Source organism: Dermochelys coriacea, chromosome 26 (genome assembly GCF_009764565.3).
Source record: "Dermochelys coriacea isolate rDerCor1 chromosome 26, rDerCor1.pri.v4, whole genome shotgun sequence".
Taxonomy (NCBI): domain Eukaryota; kingdom Metazoa; phylum Chordata; order Testudines; family Dermochelyidae; genus Dermochelys; species Dermochelys coriacea.
Genome location: NC_050093.1, coordinates 3,126,660 through 3,147,120, shown reverse-complemented (window position 1 = coordinate 3,147,120; position 20,461 = coordinate 3,126,660). Strand labels below are relative to the sequence as shown.

Genomic DNA, 20,461 nt, shown 5'->3' with positions numbered 1-20,461 from the left:
GCAGATCCTAGAGCTGATTGGAAATTTTCCTAGAACTTAAACTTGATGCAAATCAGTGAAAAAAACATTATGTGTGTGTGTGTGTGTGTGTGTGTGTTCCTCATTTCTGATCAACTTTTCCACACCCTGATTTCAGGGGAGACCTGTTGACTAGAGTGCAGTAGCCAGAGAGGACAGGTTTTGCACCATGCTTCTGGGATACAAAGCTTACCCTAGAAAAATTATTATTCTTCAAAGTTCCCCGAGAAACAAGCGTTTAAGGTATTTAATGATTAAAAACCTGATGCCCTTGAATATAAAAGTCAGATAAAGGAACTGCCAGGGACCCTAATGCAGCTGAAATGATAAACATAGAGGGGGCAATAATGAGTCAGCCTGAGGTGATTACATTCTCTAATTAGAACACATGTATCATTTAGGCATGTTAATCTTTGTCTGTCTAATGCAGTTTGGTTAGACTAATCTATATGCACTGTAAGTTGTTTTTCTTTTTATTAGCATAACAGTACATGTAGCAGGCCAACCCATTACATGTATGGATGTTCCTCCAAACCACTCTGTTCTAAGTGAACAGCAAGACCAACAAAAACATAATGGAGGAGGTTTTCAGAAGGGACTAAAGTGATTTAGGAGCCTAACTCCCATTGCATTTCAGTGACATATGGGCAGGTGACTACATTAGTCTCCTTTGAAACCCCACACCAGTATCTCTGGAGCAGGGAAAGGGGTTTGATTAAAAAGAAGGACTGACCCAAACTTTCATCCCAAACCTCAAACTGAACGTGATGTAAAACTTGTGCTCTTTAAACATTTCAAGTAGACTGCACCATTTACACTGGCTGAAGTCCAGCCTATTGTCCCAGTTCTATGAGAATCTTGACAGAAGACTGCTGTTGAATGACCAGCATTGCTTTCTACAACACCTATATGCTCCTTGGTGATTTCTTAGGCTAGTACTCAGGAGGCAGGATCCTGCTTAGCCAAATACTTGCGACTGAATAACACAGACACACGTATGTAAAAGCCAAAGCTTGCAGGTGCCTCTGCAGGTATTACAGTACTAGACAGAATATCAGCAAGCCCCTCTTCTGGATTGTAACATTAGCATTACTGAAGACAAAGGCCTAATCATTTTTACAATCTGTACTGCTTTGAACCATGTTATTTAACAAACTGCTTGCCAGTTGGCCTGGTGAGATCAGAGATTGGCCTGGGAAAAGTAATAGAAATCCCACTAATAACATTCAGCACCATTCCAGGCTACTTTAGGACTTTCATGCAAATGCTGGTAGAGTCTGGTTCTCACCAGCACTCTTGTAAATATTATTTACCAATTCTCCCCTGTTCCCCCGATGCTGTAATGACACTTACTCATTTAATTTTAACTGCTGAGCAGTTTGAAAATGAGCGTATTCATTCTTATTTCTTTGGGATATTTAAATGTGGGTCCATATGAACTTTTGGGCATTTTTTGGATGCAGAAGGATAAAAAGGACCCTGCACCCTTTGGTTCCTACTTTAACACTTGTAGCCATACCATCCTCCTCTTCTCCTGCAACAGATAACTATGCCTTATCTGCTAAGGGTACTATTAACATAATGACTTCTCTCATAGGTCATCAGCAGTGTTTTAACTTTCAGCACCAAAGCTCAAATGGTAGGGAAGTGTGTTAACAGTTACTGTGCTGTTACCTAGTAGCAGTAGTAGGTTGTTATCTTCTATATGAACTAGCCATGTGAGGAAGGCACACAAACACTTGACATCAGCTCCTTGGAGGCCTCACTGCATGTTTGGTTTAGATAGAGTTTTATTGGAGCACAGTGGGGATTTCCCATTGGGAAATCTGGTTCACTTCAAAAGAGAAGTAAGAAAGTCAAAGTTGTAATAAATAGCTTATAATTGTTCCCTGCCAGCCCAGTTCATAGAGTGACTAGAAGATATAGTATATTGTTCCCCAAATCCAACTGTGCTCCTTGTTCATGGAACAGCTCCCCTCTTCTAGTGCACCAAGGAGTAAATTCTACCTAAACCCACAATCACAGAGGGTCCTGTGCCACTGAGACTATTGTGAGTCTGCTACGAAGAAGTGGAGAGGGAAGGAGAGGGGGTGGTCAAAGCAGATGCCTCTGAGCCTAATTCTCCCTTGCCTTTCTGTTTGTTTGCTCATTCACACCCATGATCAGAGAGTGCCAGATGCTACAGAATCAGAATGGTCATGTTTTGACACTCTGCCCCGATGTCAATAATATCACAAAATACAAAGTGATGGAGAACTGGGCCCGGGGGTTTAGGATTTCTGGGTTCCATTACCAGCTCTGATGCTAACTCACTGCATAGGCTTGGGAAATAGGCTTTACCTTTTTATGCCTCAGTTTCCCCATCTGTAAAAGGGGGAAAACAATACCTCACAGCGGCATTGCTAGTCACTGTTAGTAAAGTGCTTTGAGATCCTTGTACTAAAGGTGCTATTTTTAGTAATAAGTTAGTAATAATCAAAGGGATATTAATATATTAATATCCCTTTATCCATGAACTCCTGGTACTGTATGCATATGAAGGCTCTAGACCCTGTAGACTTAAGACAAAGCCAGCAAGGTCCAACCGAAGACTAAATGAACAAGAGGAGAGAGAGATTGAAACTGCCTCCTGGAGAGCCTGAGAAGACTCACAGGATTTAATTTGAAGCTTTGATGCCTCAGTAGATATGTGGAATGTAATCCTAGCTCTGAGTATACACCAGCCCCATGCAATGAACATATAGTAATTTGGTAATGAAGCAAGTAGGGATCTGGATTGACACTGACACTGGAGGTAGAAACCCCATAAAACTCAAAGGTGAAGACAAAAATGGAAATACATGTAGAAGCCTGTTAGGTGAGTTTGATGAGAAGAGTCAAATTGTCACTCAACAGGGTAGTAAGGATGGTCGTGGGGACAAAGCACTAGTGTGGGATTCAAGAGACATGGGTTTAATTCCACTCACCCACAGATTTCCTTTCTGACATCAGAAAAATCACTTAATCCACCCTGTGCCTCAGTTCCCCATTTGTAAAATGAGAGAAATAGCACTGCCCTAGCTTGCAGGAAAATCTCATGAGTGTAAGGTGCTCAGATACTGTAGTGACAAGGGCCCTATAAACAGCTAGATGGAGGCTTCTCTTCTAGCCTGTTTCATCCCTGTGCCATCCTTTGCAAGGTTCTTCTCTTGAAATGCCCCTGTCCTACAGATGCAGGCTCAGGCACCTGTGTGTCTGCCCAAACTTTGTGTTTCCTATTGCCAGAACCCCTAAGGGGCTTGCAGCAGGCAGGAATTGCCGCAGTGCATGTCCACCTCACCCGCATCCCTATTTCCCCCGGTATGCCTACATGCAGCGGAGAAGTCCTGGAGACAACACAGAGCTGGCTCTGTGCAGGGCAGATGGTTTGGGCTTTATGCCGGGGGACTCCACCAAGAAGGTCATGTGACCTATTTGCACCAGTGTAGCTGGCAGGAAGTAGCTGGAGCATGGGGGGTGAATGTCCTACAGGCACAACTTTTGCCTCTCCCCCTTCTAGTGTAGAAAGGTGAATTTTAAATGTCTGCATAATACAGAGATTGGCACCTTGGTCATGAGCCAAACCACATGCATGCAGCCTGGGGACTTAGAATATAGGAGCTTTGGCTCCAGAAACACAGGGCCCTGGAAAGGAAGGAAAGAGACTTTCCCTCAGATGCTCCCCAGGTTGCCTGCACCTGGCAGTTAAAGGCAGCAGGAGGATGTGGGTCACATTCTGGAATCGCACAGGATGCTGCCAGGCTCTAGCACAGGGATTCTCAAACATCATTGCACCACAATCCCCTTCTGACCATAATAATTACTACATGACCCCGGGAGGGAGGACCAAAACCTCAGCCTGCCTGAGCCCCTCTGCCACAGGCTGGGAGGCCAAAGACGAAGCCCAAAGGCTCCAGTCCTAGGCCAGGGGGAACACTTGTAACCTGAGCCCCACTGCCCAGGGCTGAAGCTCAATCAGGCCTGGGTGGTAGGGCTCAGGCTTCAGCTCTGGGCTCCAGCACGTCTAACTCCAGCCTTGGTGACCCCATAAAAATGGGGTTGTGACTCACTTCGGGGTCCCGACCCACAGTTTGAGAACCGCTGCTCTAGCAAATAGCTTGTACTTTTCCTGGCTTTCAGAGCTGCCATGCACTGGTCTTTAAAGCGCCACTTTCCCCAGTCCAGTCTCTTTTTTCGAGAGCCCTTCTCAATGCTGCTGGAAAAGGGCTGCTAATTATGAGTTGTGTCTGTCACGGTCTCTTATGCACTAAGTCTCCTCTTATCCCAACATTTTTTGTACCCTCATGAGTTTTAAGAGGCCCCCATCAGATAAAACACAATTTCCAAATCAGCATGATTGAGCCAATCAAGTAGGTTGCATAAGGCTGTTAAAACCCTTCATTAGTTTCAAGTATCCCTTTGTAATGACTGCCGAAGCTGAGAAAGCTTTGAAGACCAATTGAAAGGAGATAGTCAAGGCCAGAGATTGGTGGACGGGGCTCAAGATGCTCCTGGAGGAGGAACAGATCATCCTGAGACAGGCCATTGAGAGCATTGAAGAATCAAGCAGATGGCATGTCCAAGAACTGCCATTTTCGGGATGAGACAGAAGACTGAGGTCCTGACCCTATATGCTCATTAAAGGGCCTGGGAGCTATCTGCAACATTTGTGGAGTTTGCTGTTTTGGCTTTTTTTAATAAAAATATAAGACTGAAATTTTCAAAAGCCATCTTGGGGATTTGGATGTGATTACAAATAATCCAAATCAGGGGTCCCTTAGAAAGCTTTGAGAGGATTTTAAGGCTTACCAGTGGTCTCCAAGGTCACCCTGCCCATCCAACAGGTCATGGTAACAACCAGAAGAGGACTCAGAACCTGCTGTTCCTTAAAGCACAGGCCTCAACCAGCTAAGCTAAGAGACAACATCCATTAGCGGTTAGCAATATAGGGCCTATGACATCCAATAGAGCAATTCAGATTCCTTCCTGTAAAGGGCAGTGGCTGGTATACACATTGGTCACTCTGCAACAGTGTTATCACATCCCTCCTTATAAGACACTCTTCTTGCCTAGTGTCTGTGCTACATTCCGCTGCAGAGGCAGCTGTGTCCCAGCAGTAGGTGCATCAATTGCCACCTGCTCATTCAGACAGAGACTATAAAGCTGCTGGCGGCTGCCTCTGGCAGAGAAGCAGCACTGCAGGAACATGAAGGATTATTATTATCATCAAGAGAAAATGAGAAATGATCTCATTCCTAAAAAATATGCCGCAATGAATATTCTCCATGCAAACGCGCTTGATCCTCCATCACATCGGGCAAGTTTCTCATATTAGGCAGAATAATGGCCTTTCTGAAGAGATATTAGTGGGTTATTTTCCATTTGGTGCAGGTGGTGTTAAGATGAGAGGCCCTGGCTATTGCACTGTCAATTTGTTTAATGTTTATTAGAGGAGCAGGTGATTTCTATTAAAGGGAAGTGACAGACGTTTCATTAAGTGTAGATGCATGTTTATTAAATTGGAAGCCTAGAGCAAGCAGCCGGGCTCATTCACATCCAAATTCCAGGCCGATCCGTTTTATTTTGCACCTGGAAGGTTCATAGCACAGCTAAAGCAGAAGCAGTTCACCAGGCGGGGGATGTGGAAAGTGTCACGTTCATGCACAGACGTCTCTTCTCTGCAAAATGGAGACTGAGCTGGAGAAGTACAGCCTCTGCAGCAAGTTCCCCCATTTAATTTCACAGCATCCTAACTGGAGAGGTTTGGGAATGGAGGGAGGGCACAAAGACGACATGAGGATTTTGTCTCTCAGTCCAGACCTTCTGCTGCTGCTGTCAGGGTGTGTCCTGGCTCTTGACCTAATAGGAACATAGGATTTATTTTATGGATCCATCTAGTTCAGCATCCTGTCTCTAACAGTAGCCAGCACTGACAAGAATTGTGCATGTGATGGACAACTATACCATAACCGGCCCATAGGAGAAGATTCTTCCCAGCCTCCATCAGTTAGTGCTTCGTTTGTGCCCCTGGAGCATCAGAATTTATATCCCCCTTTTTCTTTTATCCACTCTAAAGTAACTGTTCTCATTATCCAAACAGAAGGTTAATACCTATCAGTCCCGGCACCAAATGCCACAACTTTCATTCTTCCCAGTCCAACACCATACAATTAATGCATTCTAAAATTAATGCTTTCCCTTTCAAGCATCTAGTTTATTAATAAGTTTACAGCTTGATCCATTAGCATTAGTGACATCATTGTTAGATGGGTGTGTCCAGTTCTAATGTCAGCACTTCAAATAAGATGTTGAACTATTGGAAAGGGTTCAGAAAAGAGCCAGATGAATGATTCAAGGTATTGAAAATTTGCCTTATCATGACAGATTTAAGGAACTCAACCTATGTAATCTATCAAAGGAAAGATTAAGAGGTGACTTGATCAGAGTCTGCAAGAACCTACATGGAAAGAGAATTCTGGTAGTAGAGGGCTCTTAAATCTAGCAGACAATGGTAAAATAAGATCCAATGGCCAAAAGTTGAAGCTAAATAAACTTGGGCCAGAAATAAGGTGCACATTTTTAACAGAGAGGGTAATTAGACATTGGAACAATTTATCAAGGGAAGTGGTAGATTTTCCATCACCAGAAGCCTTTAAATCAAGACTGGATGCAATATCCCAAACAGAAGTTATGGGGTTGATACAGAAATTACTGGGTGAGGTCTCTAGCCTGTGTTATACAGGAGATCGGACTAGATGATCATAATGGTCCTTCTGCCATTAAAATCTATGGACCATTGAAAACCAGCCAGCCAGCCCTCCCTTCAGGGTTTAACAATTCACCCAGCTCTTGCCCCAGGTTCTAGTCCTGACGCTTCCTGCTCCCTGTAGATCTCTCATTGTGTAAAAGGCAGCCCCTCCAATAGTAGGTACCACTTGTAGGCTACCATTGTGTGATCCTGATTCATGTGCAGGTCAGAGTTTGGCCACAATTCCTTACATACCCAGCTCACTCTGTGACCTATTACTTTTTTCTGAATCTTGTTAAGCTTCTGGCTCCAGGAATACATTGCAGCAATGAGTTCCACATGCTAATCAGCATTTTGCATGTCTGATCCTAGGAGTCAAACTTTCTCTGCTGTGTTGCACTGGTGCTTAGATACTTCTGTGATGAAGTCAATGCAAGTGGCTAGATAGAGCTTTGCCAATAGCCCCAATGACTAGCAAGAAACAAGAAAGCATAAAAGCTCTGCTTATGGTTGGCCAGGCTTCAATGTGATGTAAAAAAGAGTAGTACTGGTTTTAAAAAAAATGGATTTTTAATTTCCATTTTCCCAAAACTGCTGGGAAAAAGGAGCCAATGTTTTTAAACTTAATGTTTTATAAAAAAAATGTTTGTTCCTTTCTAATGTCCTCTTTAGGAATGGAGGATTGTGATGAACTCTGTGTCTGTCTGGGCATACTAATCTCTTAATTGGATGAATCAGATATGCTCAGGTGTGCGTCACAGGTTCTATATTGTTAGTACCTAATGGAGATTCTCCTCTAGCCCAAGTGGTAAGGCTTTGTGCTTTTGGAGAAGGAGGACCTGGAATCTATCCCCATGGCTGTTATTGAAGTTCTGAGTGACCCTATGTTGTGGCATGGTGACAATCATCAAGTCCTGTACAGCCACACAGATTTGTTACAGCAGAGAACATCTGACCATGGGAAATATGGTTCAGTGATTTACACACAGGCTTGGGAGTGAGGGAGTCATGAGCAAATCTGGTCAGGAATTTTTCAGCAAATGTTGTTTTTTTTTCATTGGAAAATGCCAATTTGTCATCATTTAAATGTTTTGTGGGAAATGGTCAATTTCGATAAATGTTCCAACTCCATTTTTTTAAAAATAAACCTAGTTTCCAAATGGTCAAAACATTTTTGTTTTCACATTATCTAAACAAAATGTCTGGCTTTCCTGTTCAAAACAACTTTTTGTTTAGAAATTTTAGCTAATTATAGTAGAGAAAAAATGTATTGATCAAAATCTGAAGAAAATATTTTGAGTGATCTGAATGGAACCATTTTTTGTTTTGTGAAAATTTTCCAGAGTTTGACTTTTCTTCCTAATTTGGGATGGGAAATGTTTTCAATGTCTCAGAAATGTTTTGTGGGACAGGAAAACCATTTGCAATTCAGCTCTGCTCCTGCGGGGCTGATCCCAGCTCTCCCACTGACTCCTTGTATGGTCTTGAGTCTCTTTTCCTCAGTTTCCCTAGTTGCAAAACGAGGATAATACTGAGTTATTTCCCAGCAGAGGAGGTTATGGAATTTAGATAATGTTTATACAGCACTTTGCACACAATTGTCATTCCCTCTCTGCTGGAAATGACCTGCAGGACATCTCCCAGAGCATTTCCACTATGTATTTAATTTTGTGAGTCCACATCAGTGAAACGTAAGCTACAATTTACTTAAATAAAATAAAATAAAATAAAACAAAAATCTACTCTTTGGTAAGCTCCCCTTCCTGGATTGTGTATCTGTCACTGTGAAGGCAGGACAGTGCTCTGTTGTATGCTAATCAATCACTTTTTCTTTCCTTCTGCAGCTCTGTACGGTTGCTGAGTGATTGTGATTTGTGAATGACTAAGTTCCTGCTCTGGGGACACTTGACTGAGAAATGAGCTGGAGTTGTGTTTAGCCAGCTCTTCACCCGGCTGGATGCAAAAACATGCAAATGCTGCCACCCAGAGGACACGCCTTTGGCAGCACAGCCTCTTAAGGCATGTCTACACTGTGTATTTCTTTTTTTGGCATGTAGAGTACATACACTGGTATCCTGCCCAGCACAGGTATAAACAGCAGTGTAGATGGTGGGGCAGTGCATAGGCAAATTCAGTAAAGACATGGCTGAGGCCAGTATGTATGTACCCTGTCTACACTGCTATTTTTAGCAGCTTAGTGTCCTGCAGCCTATCCCTGCAGCAGGGAAAAACTCTGGCAGCAGGGAAAGGCTCTGACACCTTTCTGCAACCAGAGTCTTTCCTCACCACAGTTCTCGGGCAGAAGGAAGCTGATGAAGTCTTTCCCCACTGCCTCCCCATCACCAGAGCCTTTCGCTCTTGCATGTAGCTATGCATACCAGCATGCAGTGTAGATGTAGCTTTAGAAACAGGGAGAGTGGTTTCAGAGCCAGAATAATATCATTTTACACCCCACAGATTATAAACACACAGGTATCACTTCACTACTGAAATGCAGCTACCTCTGGAGTGGGTGAAAGATCGGTTATCTCTGTTTTATAGATAGGAAGCTGAGGCATAGAGTGATTAAGTGACTTATCCTATGTCATATAGTAACCTGTGGCAAAGCCAGGAACTGATTCCTAACCTGGTGTCTTAATCTCAGGACCATCCTCCCTCCCAAGTGTTCTGTTTTAGGTCATCTGGGAGTACTTCTGCCTACAGTCCTTGATGCTTCTGGATTGAAACTTAGCTGTGGTAATATGCAGGGGACATACACAGAAAATCTTGCCACCAGATGAGGTTATCCCTTAGAGAAATCCTGTTGGAGAGTTCTGGCAATGGTATATCCCACACCTGGCAGTTCCAAGCAGAGTCAGAACTTCAGACAATTTTGGGATTGCTTAGTCCCTGTAACCTATGATTTCAAAACCCTTCCAGAAAAGCCAGGCACGGAGAGAGGTTGTGAATACACAGCCAAATTCAGCATGTGTGAAAAAAACACGCAAAACCAGGGGAAAGTTAGTCATCTTAGGACAATAGCCTTTTTATCTCCCTCTGGGAATTTATTTCAACAGCCTTCAATTCGTGGCTCAAGCATTTTGGAGTCTTAGATAGGTAGCTGATTGTAATTGTAGCGTGTCAAAGTGTAGAGGCACATACACAAATAACAATTCTGCCAGATGACAAACTGTCCAAGTGCAGTCCTCACCATTCAAAACACGTCCCATTAGTTCCAATCACTCACAGTCCCCTTTGGCATTCAGATGGGGGAGGGAGTACTAAATAATGACTGTATTTAAAGGCCACAATAATACATTCTGTGCCCACCAGACGATGTTGCTAGGCTGTTATTTTGCCACTCGGTTTTCATGTGCACGCATTCCCCCATTCAGGAGAAATCATCACTTTCACACTCAGCTGGCCTGATTGCATGAAGAAATATCTGATTGCATTATTCATCTGAAAGCTTCATAAAAGACTTTAAAACTCTTGAGGGGCCCTAGAGCTTTTGATGAAATTATATTTCAGTGGGGTTAAAAAAAGTACTGAGTTAACTGGTTGCATCTGAACCCAACTGAGCAGCTGCCAATCCGGTGGCTGGGCCTGAATGGAAGTAGATGGGCTGTTGTTTTTATGATCAATTTCTTGAATGTGGCATATTGTACTGCTCCTCTTCTGTTGTTGTCCCAAGGCCTGGCTATGAGACCAGCCCTTCAAAGAATCTTTCTTATATGGGAATGCCATAGCATGCTGGCTAATCGCTGAGGAACTGCTGCCACCTATGGACAGAAAGGTAGAATGGCAACTTCTCCTGGAGAACAGCTGGGTGTAGATCACAAACGGCTACTACTCTGAAACTTGTCTGTCTCGTCCAGCAACGGAAGTTGGCCCATTAAAAGATATTATCTCACCCACCTTGTCTCTCTCATATCCTAGCATCAAAACAGCTACAAGAACACCGCAAGAAACTTTTCTAGTGTCATTCAGATCTGCCTCCCATTCTTTTCTGGATGGTTGTGAAATTGAGGTCTAGAGAGGAACTTAGTTTTTCCTTAAAATATGTTGATGAAGTTTAATAAACCAGTCTTCAGACAGAAGAGAAAGAGAGTCCCCTTTTTCAATTCTGGCCATCTGAGCACCCTTTTCATTACCTCTTGTTTTAAAATACAAATGTCCCATTGTTTGTATTTGTCTTTGAACTGATGGACCCAGCCAAGAACTCTCAGCTGATCACCCCCACCCCAAATGTTATGGATGACCCAAAGTTGAAGCTTTTCTGGATCCAAATTTGGCAAATAACCCCAATTTTTATGGCATTATTATAATGTATATTACAGTTGTGCCTGGAGCTCCAGACTGAGATGGTGCTGTACTGAGAAATAGTTCTTGCCCTAAGGGTTTACAATCTAAATAGACAAGATGAACAAGGAATGGAAGAAAGGAAGGATTTTTCTCCCTGTTTTGCAGATCGGAAACTGAGGCTCAGAGAGATGAGATGCCCCTTTTTTTATACTGTACAAGAGCCAGCAATTGAACCCTGATTTACTGAGATCCATTCTAGTTCTTTAATCCCAGAACCATATTTTCTCTCTGTACTAATATTTATTAAGAAGATCAGAGTTTGAGAGTAGAATTGTTTGAAAGGTTTTCAGTGAAAAAGCTAGTGGTTATTTATGAAGTTAACAGTAATACAATGTGTTATGACTGATAAGAAAAATACACCGGTATCCCTAATAATAAGAGATGGCCCAAATTAAAAAAGCCCTGGATCCAGATACATCTTTTTGCATCTCCACCTCTTCTCTTCCTGTAACAGAAGTGACATCACACTGCTGCATGTTGATAATGATGTCACAATGATACTACAAAAGCATAGTGTGTCTTAGAATGTCACAGCTGAGCAGTGGAGGAAGCTGAGAAAGAAGCAGGCAGAGGGAAATGACTCCTACTAACCTGCCTGAGAACAGAACCTTCTGTAAAAAATACGTGCAGTTGGCTTTTATCCTCTCCTCTTTGTCAATTTTTTTAGGAGGCCTGTTCCTCATAGTAGCTTCCAGGGTAGCCAAATATGCTTACAGGTTCATCTCAAAGTGCATTCTCAGCACAAAGGTAAAGTCTTCTTGAAGTAGTGCATGTTTGGGTGCTGACATGGGAAAATCTACATTTTGGGAAGTCTTGGGCCTTTTAAATTTGGCTACAAAAGAACTTAGAATTCTTAGAATTATGTCCCAGAGCAGAAAATCTTTCTCTGACTAGATCTTCTGCTGTGTTGTGCTGAGCAGAGCAGAGCATGTGTCCAGGGAAAATTTGGCCATTTGGCATGAAAGATTCTGGATTTTACTTGATTATTAGACTGAGAGATACACACAGCCAATCTGTTTCTCTCACATACGTGTGCACACAAAGTCAGCTTTAAGTCAAAGGACTTAAGAGAAATTAGGTGTCTAATTCCTATTGAATTTCAGAGGGGTTTGGGCTCTTAACTCCCTTTGGAAAACCCAGCCCCAATCCCTCTCAATTACACTAGCACAGTTGCCCATAGAATGCATTAACGTGTATAATGAATTAATCTTAATTTGCTTGTGTTCATGTTACATACCCAGGTTGCTTAACTACATGATTTCAAATGACTCTATAACTTCTTACTTATGTAATACTATGCTATCTCCCACCATTGGGACGTGCCGCATCATTCTATCATTTAGAAGAGAGGATTTGACATCAACCCACCTGGATTGCATGGGCAGAAAATGAAAGAAACACCTGTGGTGCTGGCAAGCCAGATGGTATCACTGTTTGCCAAAGAGTTAAAATAATGTCTGATTATCTGGTGTCTTTTTGGCTACTATAGCAGATGTGGGGTTTAGTGTTGGCTTCCTACTGATGCTAAAGCCTGAGAAACTCCGAGTGTAAAAGAAACTGGGGTCAGCATATCTTCTGTAATACACAGAGAACAGAAGCTCCAAAAACAGGTGATAAGGGAAAGAAAATGAATAGACAATCAGACCTAAAATGCAGGTGTCTGACTATTGTGGTGGGAGGAGATGCTCACAGTTTTCTACCCACAGAATAAATCTGCATTGGGTATATGTTCTATTAATTAATAGCCATACCTATAGGACAAGAAAGAAACCTGCAAAAGTGACAAACTAATCACAGTTAGCTGATGCTGCAAGGACAATGAAAGCCCCAGTCCTGGGTCATGTTGGGGTCACATATAAGGGAAAAACAAAGGGGTGAATCCTGCAGGTCACATTAAAACAACAACCCAGAGCTGGGATATTCCAAGGCAATATTCATGAGAGCAATGTTTAAATGATCCAAAGTTCAAAAGTTGAATTCATTCCTGGTGCAAGCAGGAGAGACATCTCACAAACCCCAGGGTGAATTTGACCCAGTTTCCTCCAGTCCAAGGTTACAACGGGCCATAACGTAAGGGTTGTTGACATACGTCATCCATGAGAGCATAAAATACTTCATCCTCAGACAGGCCACTGGTCCAGGCAGTCCTGTATCCTATCCCAACAGTGACTCAAACAGAAAGGCAAGCAAACCTAACATAATGGATGTGGTCAAATGCACAGTGCTATTCATAGGGGTAAAATGTCTTTTCCATTCCCTGCAGGCAGTCAACTGATATCTTGAATAATGATGTTTGATTACTCTGGAATACTGTTTAACTCACATTTAAGTTGTACAGTTATACAGCTTATTGATGGTGATAAAACTACTTAGCTGTTTGCAGGAAAAATACTTTCACTGCTTTCTTTTCAAAATAGTGTGTGTGCATATGAGTATTTGTGGGTGTGTATGTGTGCTGTGTGTTTGCACTCAGGTGAATATTTGTGGGTTTGGGTTTGTGTGTTGTGGGGCTGGTTTAGAGGGGTTGATTTTCTTCTGATAATTTGTTTTCATTAGACTCCAAACCGTTATTAATTGACTATGTGGTCACGTGACTACCATGTGGCAGAGGAGAAATTAACCTTGATGCTGTTATGATGTGACAGTGGGAGTCTATCCAGAATGACCTCTAGCAACGTGAAACTCAACACAGCTCCTGCCAGCTCATCCAAGGGAATTCTTCCTGCTAGCTCACCCGGGAGAGCTGCAGACTAGGAACCATATAGGTTTTCTTTCTAGTCTGGCTATAGTATTGTACTAGATGCATAGGACCTCATTCAGTGGCTTTCACTATTCTAGGAAACCGTGTAAACTCTGGTACTTCCTAGGGTCCCAAACTATTTGTGTTGCTCTTAGGGGGAACACAAACAACGTGCTCAGTGGCTGCCCAAAATAAGGCAAATTTCAATTCGCTGGAAAGGAGCCTTCCTGGAGTCGGTGGAGATGATGCTGTCCGCTCAAACATGTATGGGGCGCGTGCTGGTAAGTGGATTGGTTGGCAGGGTTTCATCCCCTGCTAGGGATGATAAGGGCTGTCGAACAGGTCTTCTGAGACTCTTGTAGCAAAGTGAAAGCCCACTGGGGGTGCTCCAGCAAACCACACACAACAATTCATGCTGTTCCTCTAATCAGACATGATTGGGCTGGGAGGGGAATCTGAAAAGTCTCCCTAAGCAGAAGGAACGCAAAATGAAATGGTAGATATTCACAACCCCTGGGTCACTCCAGGTCAGGATGGAGGCAGATTGCTGGATCAGGTTGCACAGTCACTCTATCTTGTGGATAATCAAAGGGACTCAGTCCTCATGACTCATTGGGTACTTGCCCCCTTAACTGAGACTGCCAGTACAGGGGCCAACTATGATGTCAATTTATTTATTTATTTAATGTCACTCCACTAGACTGAAAGTACTTTCTCCTTCCATCAAAAATCTTTCAAAGGGTAATGATCTCTGTTCACTGATGCAGATGATGATGACTGCAGTAGAAATGTCTGTAAATGAGGTGGTCTAAAAGTTATTCTGAATTAATACACAGAGAAACTGGCATCTACCCAGGTTTTTAATGTTCACAGATCCCCAGATGTACGTGGGACTTTAGTGCAGAGTGCTGTGTAGATGTGCATATCGCTTTGCATAAACATAAAATAAAACACATCTCCTTCCCAGGAAGCTTACAATCTCAGTTAAATAAACATTATGAACCAGACAAAATCAGTCACAAACCTGGACCATATAGTACTGGGAAGAAGATCCATCAACGGTCACTCTTCATTTCCCCAAGTGCTGAGTCAAATTACTGCCACTTGTCATCAGAACTTATTGCCTTACTTATCTGACCTTCCTCTGCATATTAGATATTCGTAAATTGGCATAATACATTAGACTTTACTGCAGCTATGTCGATTAACAACATCTGAGTATCTGTTGTGACTAATCCAAATTAAAACCCATTTCCCACCTTTGTCACAGAGCTCAGATAGCTGATTATTTGTTTCCTGACTTTCTCCCCAAGGTCACAGATAAATGCCACAGGAGATGCTCTAGATGTATTTTTGGAATCTGTGTCAGTTTCAGATAGGCAAGTAACATGATATCTCATGCTTGATGCCTATGTTTTTAGGTGATACTGGTGTTTCTACTGAGTATTGGATCCCTCATCATTTACTTTATCAACTGTGCCTTGTAAGTAGAATCTAGGCATTTATCCAAAATTTTATTGCTTCCTTATGCATGGGAACAAGCTGTAGAAGCCCCAAATGATATATGTTCTTAAAGGGTGGCCTTGTGGCTACAAACACTGGCAAAAGGAGCCTAAGAGTTGCATACCCAGCTCCTGTTGAATTTCAATGGGAGTTGGGTGTCTAACTCCCTTAGGCTCATTTGGAAATGACAGTTTTATTTTAAGGTGGAAGTGGCCTTATTGTTAAAACCCAAAAATGGGACCCAGGAGTTCTGGGTTCAGTTGCCAAGTCTGCCAAAGACTCTCTTTGTGGCCTTTGCTGAGTCACTTAGGGCCAGATTTTCAAATCCATTCCCACCTAAGTAAAGGGAAAAGATTCTCCAAAGGAAGGTGCTCAGCAACCTGGAGCTCCCACCTGGGCTTCTGGAAATCACTTCTGATCATCTGACCTCATTTCTGGGGACTGAGCATTTTTTTTTTAACCTCTGAGCCTGAAACTCTCTCTGCCTTTGTTCCCTTGCTGCAAAACAGCGATAGTGATATTTCCCTGCCTCACAGGGTTGTTGTAAGAATAAATTAATTAACACCTGTGAAGTGCTCAGATACTAAGGTGATGAGGGGGCATATAAATAACTAGATAGACAATAGATTCTCTTATAGGAAACTCCAAATCGAGTTGGCTCCGATTAAGAGTTAAATGATCTTTTTTTTCCCAACTGCTGATGCAGCAAAATCAAATAATACCAAGCTGACAAAATCCAGCTGCTTCTCACATCATCCACAGCAAAAAAGAAGATAGCTGATGATTCTCCTGATGATGCATGGGGCAGAATAGAATCCATCTAGTTCCTGCACAGCTGCATTTGATTGGAATTGCTAACAAGAGTGAATCCCATCTGTGTCCATAAAATCAACAGATCTGATGTTGAGAAAGAAGGGACTATGTTTACATACAGTTGCTGTTCTGAGGACATGACAGTATAAAAATGCAATTGTGTTCTTTGTGACATGGTCTGGTCTAAAAAGTCAGGTAGTGATAATATCCTCTTTGAGTTATCTCATTGAAACTGACCAATGAGAAGGTTATTCTTCTAAAGAAGACACACACAACAGAGAGCAGTAATTTAATCTGTCTGAATGGAAAAATGTAATGACAAGTGAAAAGAGCTCTTGATGTTCCTGGGCAAAGGAGAAAGAAACTGGACTATATTTTAAAATTAAATGTTTGTAATTATATTGTAGTTACAATAACTAATTACCACTTATTCATGTCACCAGAAGTTAACTACATTACAGAATTACATTTTATCATCTCTTCAATTTCATACTTAATATGTGGATTTTTTAGCTTTTAGGGACATTCATTATATTGTATTTACACTATAATCACCCATTCAGTCACATTGTTAAACTTCCAGTTTTGCAAATTTAGTAATGATTATGGGTGCAAGAAACCATAACTAAAATGTAATTACACTGTAATTGCAGTATAAATACACTCACTGAATTATATAATATAACCAGAAAAGGAAAACATCCCATGAACATTCTTCTGCTCAAATTTCCTTAAACTGAATAATTTTTTCCTTTCCCTGGTGGAACTACATTTCTTTTTCCAAACGATCTTGCGGGCAGATCTCCATGTGCTCAACATGTCACAATTGGGACCAGATTTTTAAAAGAGCTTAGCACTCAGCAGCTCACATTCTGACACTTACGGCCAGATTTTCAACAGAGCTCAGGACCCAATATCCTGAACTCTTTTGAAAATCTGGCCTCTTATTTTGGTGCCCAAATGGGAGTTGAAGTCTTTTTTGAAAATCTGGCCTTTGTAAACAATTTGACAGAAATAAAATATGTAACTAGACTGAGTAGAAAACCTACTGTGGTCTCCAGCAATCTTCACCCAAATACATATATCTCACAGGAAGTGCTCAGGGGTAAAAAATATATTAGTATATAAAGCCTTGTGATCAATTTAATATACCACAGCGGTGTTTCTTTTCTCAACATTTTATTTAGACTGTTGCGCAACACTCAGAAAATAAAATGGAATGTTAAAACAAAATAAATAAAATATAAAAGTTTTGGAACAAACTGAAGTGTGTTCAAATAGGAAGGGTAAACTTCGGAAGCAGAATTATACATCAAGTGCAATCCAATATTATGTTTAATCCCAAAACATCATAAACCTGCCAACAGTTAGAAGTAGCTACAGAGTGAAAAGAGTTTCTTTACAAGACATATACAAGTACTTACTCTTATTTATATCCTAGTCTCTCCATAAGTAGGATGACTGCTAGAAAGTAAACTAAGTTTTTTACATTGGTTGACCTATAAGGCCAGGTTAGCTGACCAGATCTCTCCAGCTAAGAATGCCCCCAACATGTAAGTGTCTTCAACTGGTGCACAACCAGCTCCTAAGGCAGCTCTCACAGCCAGCTCTGGCATAGACAGCATGCCAGAGATAGCAGGTGTGAGAATCTAGTGCTCACTCAGGGTGAAATCCTGGGTCCAATGAAGTCAATGGCAGCTTTGCCATTGACTTCAGTGGGGCTATGATTTCACACTAGGAGTATGTCTATACTGCATGTGAAGGTGTGATTGTATCATGCATTGGCATACCCCTGGCTAGCTTTAAGCTAATTAGGGTGAGTAACAACTGGCAGTTCAGGCTTCAGCCCAGGTTAGCTGCCTAAATTTAAGTCTGCTGAGGAGCCAGGGTATGTATACTAGTAATTCCGCACTGAAGCCTGTGCTTCCATGTCTTCATGCCTCCTGTTATCTGCACTAGCTAGATTAAAGCTAGCACATGTATGCCTACGCGTGACACAATCACACCTTTGCTTGCAGTGTAGACATACCCTACAGATAAGTGTCTAATAAAATGCTATGTAAATATATGAAAATTAAGATGTCCAATAAATTTGCCTGATTCAAAAAACAATTTAATCTAACTCACTAATCTTAATGCAAACCTGATATTAGTTTACACATCCTAATTCACTGAGAAAGCAGAGATTTAAATTATTTGGTGTGTTCTTAACCTATGGTTTGGGAAAATTCCACAACCAAAATAAAAGCCAGATCAATGTCCAGTGCAAGTTTCTGTATTGGCTATAATGGCTGTTGGCTCAGGACCTAAATGTGTAAATGGGACAATGACATTATGCAGGTACATACGCATTTCAACTTTGTGTTACCTTAGAGACTAACAAATTTATTAGAGCATAAGCTTTCGTGAGCTACAGCTCACTTCATCGGATGAAAGCTTATGCTCTAATAAATTTGTTAGTCTCTAAGGTGCCACAAGTACTCCTTTTCTTTTTGCGAATACAGACTAACACGGCTGCTACTCTGAAACTTTGTGTTAGACTCTGTCAGTGCCTGTCTTATATGGTGGCACTACAGAACAGAGGAGGACGGATTAGAATAGGGGACTCAGAATCTTGGGTCCCATTCCCAGCTCTGCCACTGATTTTATGTGTGAACTTGGGCAAATCACTTAATTCCCTGTGTCTCATTTTGGGTCTGATTCACTGAGGTGAATGGAAAGACTCCCATTGACTTTAATATATTTTGGATCAGGCTGTGAATCATCAAAAATATGGAGGAATAATCCCTAATTCATAGGCATTTTGCAAGAGTTTAATAAATTAGTTAGTCAAGTGTTTGGAGATTCTTGCATGAAAAGGGCAATGTCAGTGCAAATGATGATGACTTTTCCTCCCTTAGCCCCATAGAGCACTACCAGTCCTTCGCAGACCACACCCTTGCTGTAGATATGAGCTTCAATGCATTCTTCCTCTTCTATTTTGGATTACGGGTAAGGGCACTTTACAATCAAGCTGAGTTAAAATAATACATACTTGGAAATAATTTAACAGCATGAAAGAACATCATAGGAATATTTCTCTTCTCCCCACAATATGAAGCAGGAATTAACTCAACTGAAATCAATGGGATTACACCAGTATGGAACTGGCATGAGATCAGAATCATGTCTTAAATTCCAATATGTAAGAGAGACTGGACATTTCTGATAGCAAGAGGGAATACATCCTAATACCAGGGGCATCATTGCAGAGGGCTAGGTTTTGATATCCTTCATCACATTGTATAGGACATTACTCCACACTAACCCCAATAGTGAAGTAAGGTGTTATTTGCCATGAGCAAGGTTATCAGAATCTCTCCCCAGTGTTAACAACTATGGTGGAATAATGGTCTAACTATTATGTTACTGTACTGGGTCTCAGGATCTGGGTTCAATTCCCAACTTTGCCAGAGACTCCCTCTGTGAGCTTAGGCAAGTCATTGCACTTCTCTGTAGATGAGGCTAAAAATACTTCCCTACCTCCACGGGTGTTGCAAACCAAGCATCATTAGAGTTTGTGAGGCTCAGGTACCATGCTGATGGGAAGGGGCCATATCAGTGCTAAGATAGATCTATCCCCTTTATGAACCATGTTGCTGCCAATTAGGAACATAGGATTTGCCATACTGGCTCAGACCATTGATGGCAGTGAGCAAAACCTGATGTTTCAGATAAAAGTGAATAATTTCTTAATGAACAGTCAGTCTCGTGTATTAAGGGAAACTTCCTTCCTACCCTACAGCAATGTCTGTGCTCTGAAGCATGAGATCTGATTGCCTTAGCTTAGCTTTTGTAGCTCTGGTACAAGTGTTACCAAGGCTCATAAGAATTTTCTGTTTTTTAATTTGTCTTTTTCCTCAGCCTGATAAATTCTTAAGCCCTTTTGCAGCTCCCACTGTGAACAATGTGTTCCTCACCCCTAATCCTCAAACCATCTAGTCAATTAGCTAGATTTCATCTCCATTTCCCTTGCATGGAGTGGATCATAGTGTGCATTTTTTAAGACACCATTGGCTGCACTGATGTGAAATCCCCTTTTGTCTTAGTGTTTGGCATTAGAACTCTGGCAAAGTCTTTAGAAAATAGGATTTTCCTTATGACAGATTTGGGTAATGATGGCTGTGGGTTTTGCCAACCATTGGATTTTCTAGTTCAGTGTCATCGGCACTTAGATACCATGAGGAAAAAAAGATGGGTAACTAGATGTCAGTGGAGATAGAGAGTTCATTGCTATG

General features: G+C 41.7%; 1 protein-coding gene across 1 annotated transcript in view; it reads left to right on the top strand.

Moving 5' to 3' along the window:
• Positions 1-11,704: 11,704 nt before the first annotated feature.
• Positions 11,705-20,461, top strand: part of KCNU1 (potassium calcium-activated channel subfamily U member 1) — a 79,153-nt gene continuing 70,396 nt past the window's right edge. The window contains exons 1-4 of the mRNA XM_043502910.1: positions 11,705-11,875; positions 14,024-14,149; positions 15,290-15,351; positions 19,085-19,175. Of these exons, the coding sequence (XP_043358845.1) occupies positions 11,705-11,875; positions 14,024-14,149; positions 15,290-15,351; positions 19,085-19,175 (450 nt within the window). The remainder of the gene's footprint in view (positions 11,876-14,023; positions 14,150-15,289; positions 15,352-19,084; positions 19,176-20,461) is intronic.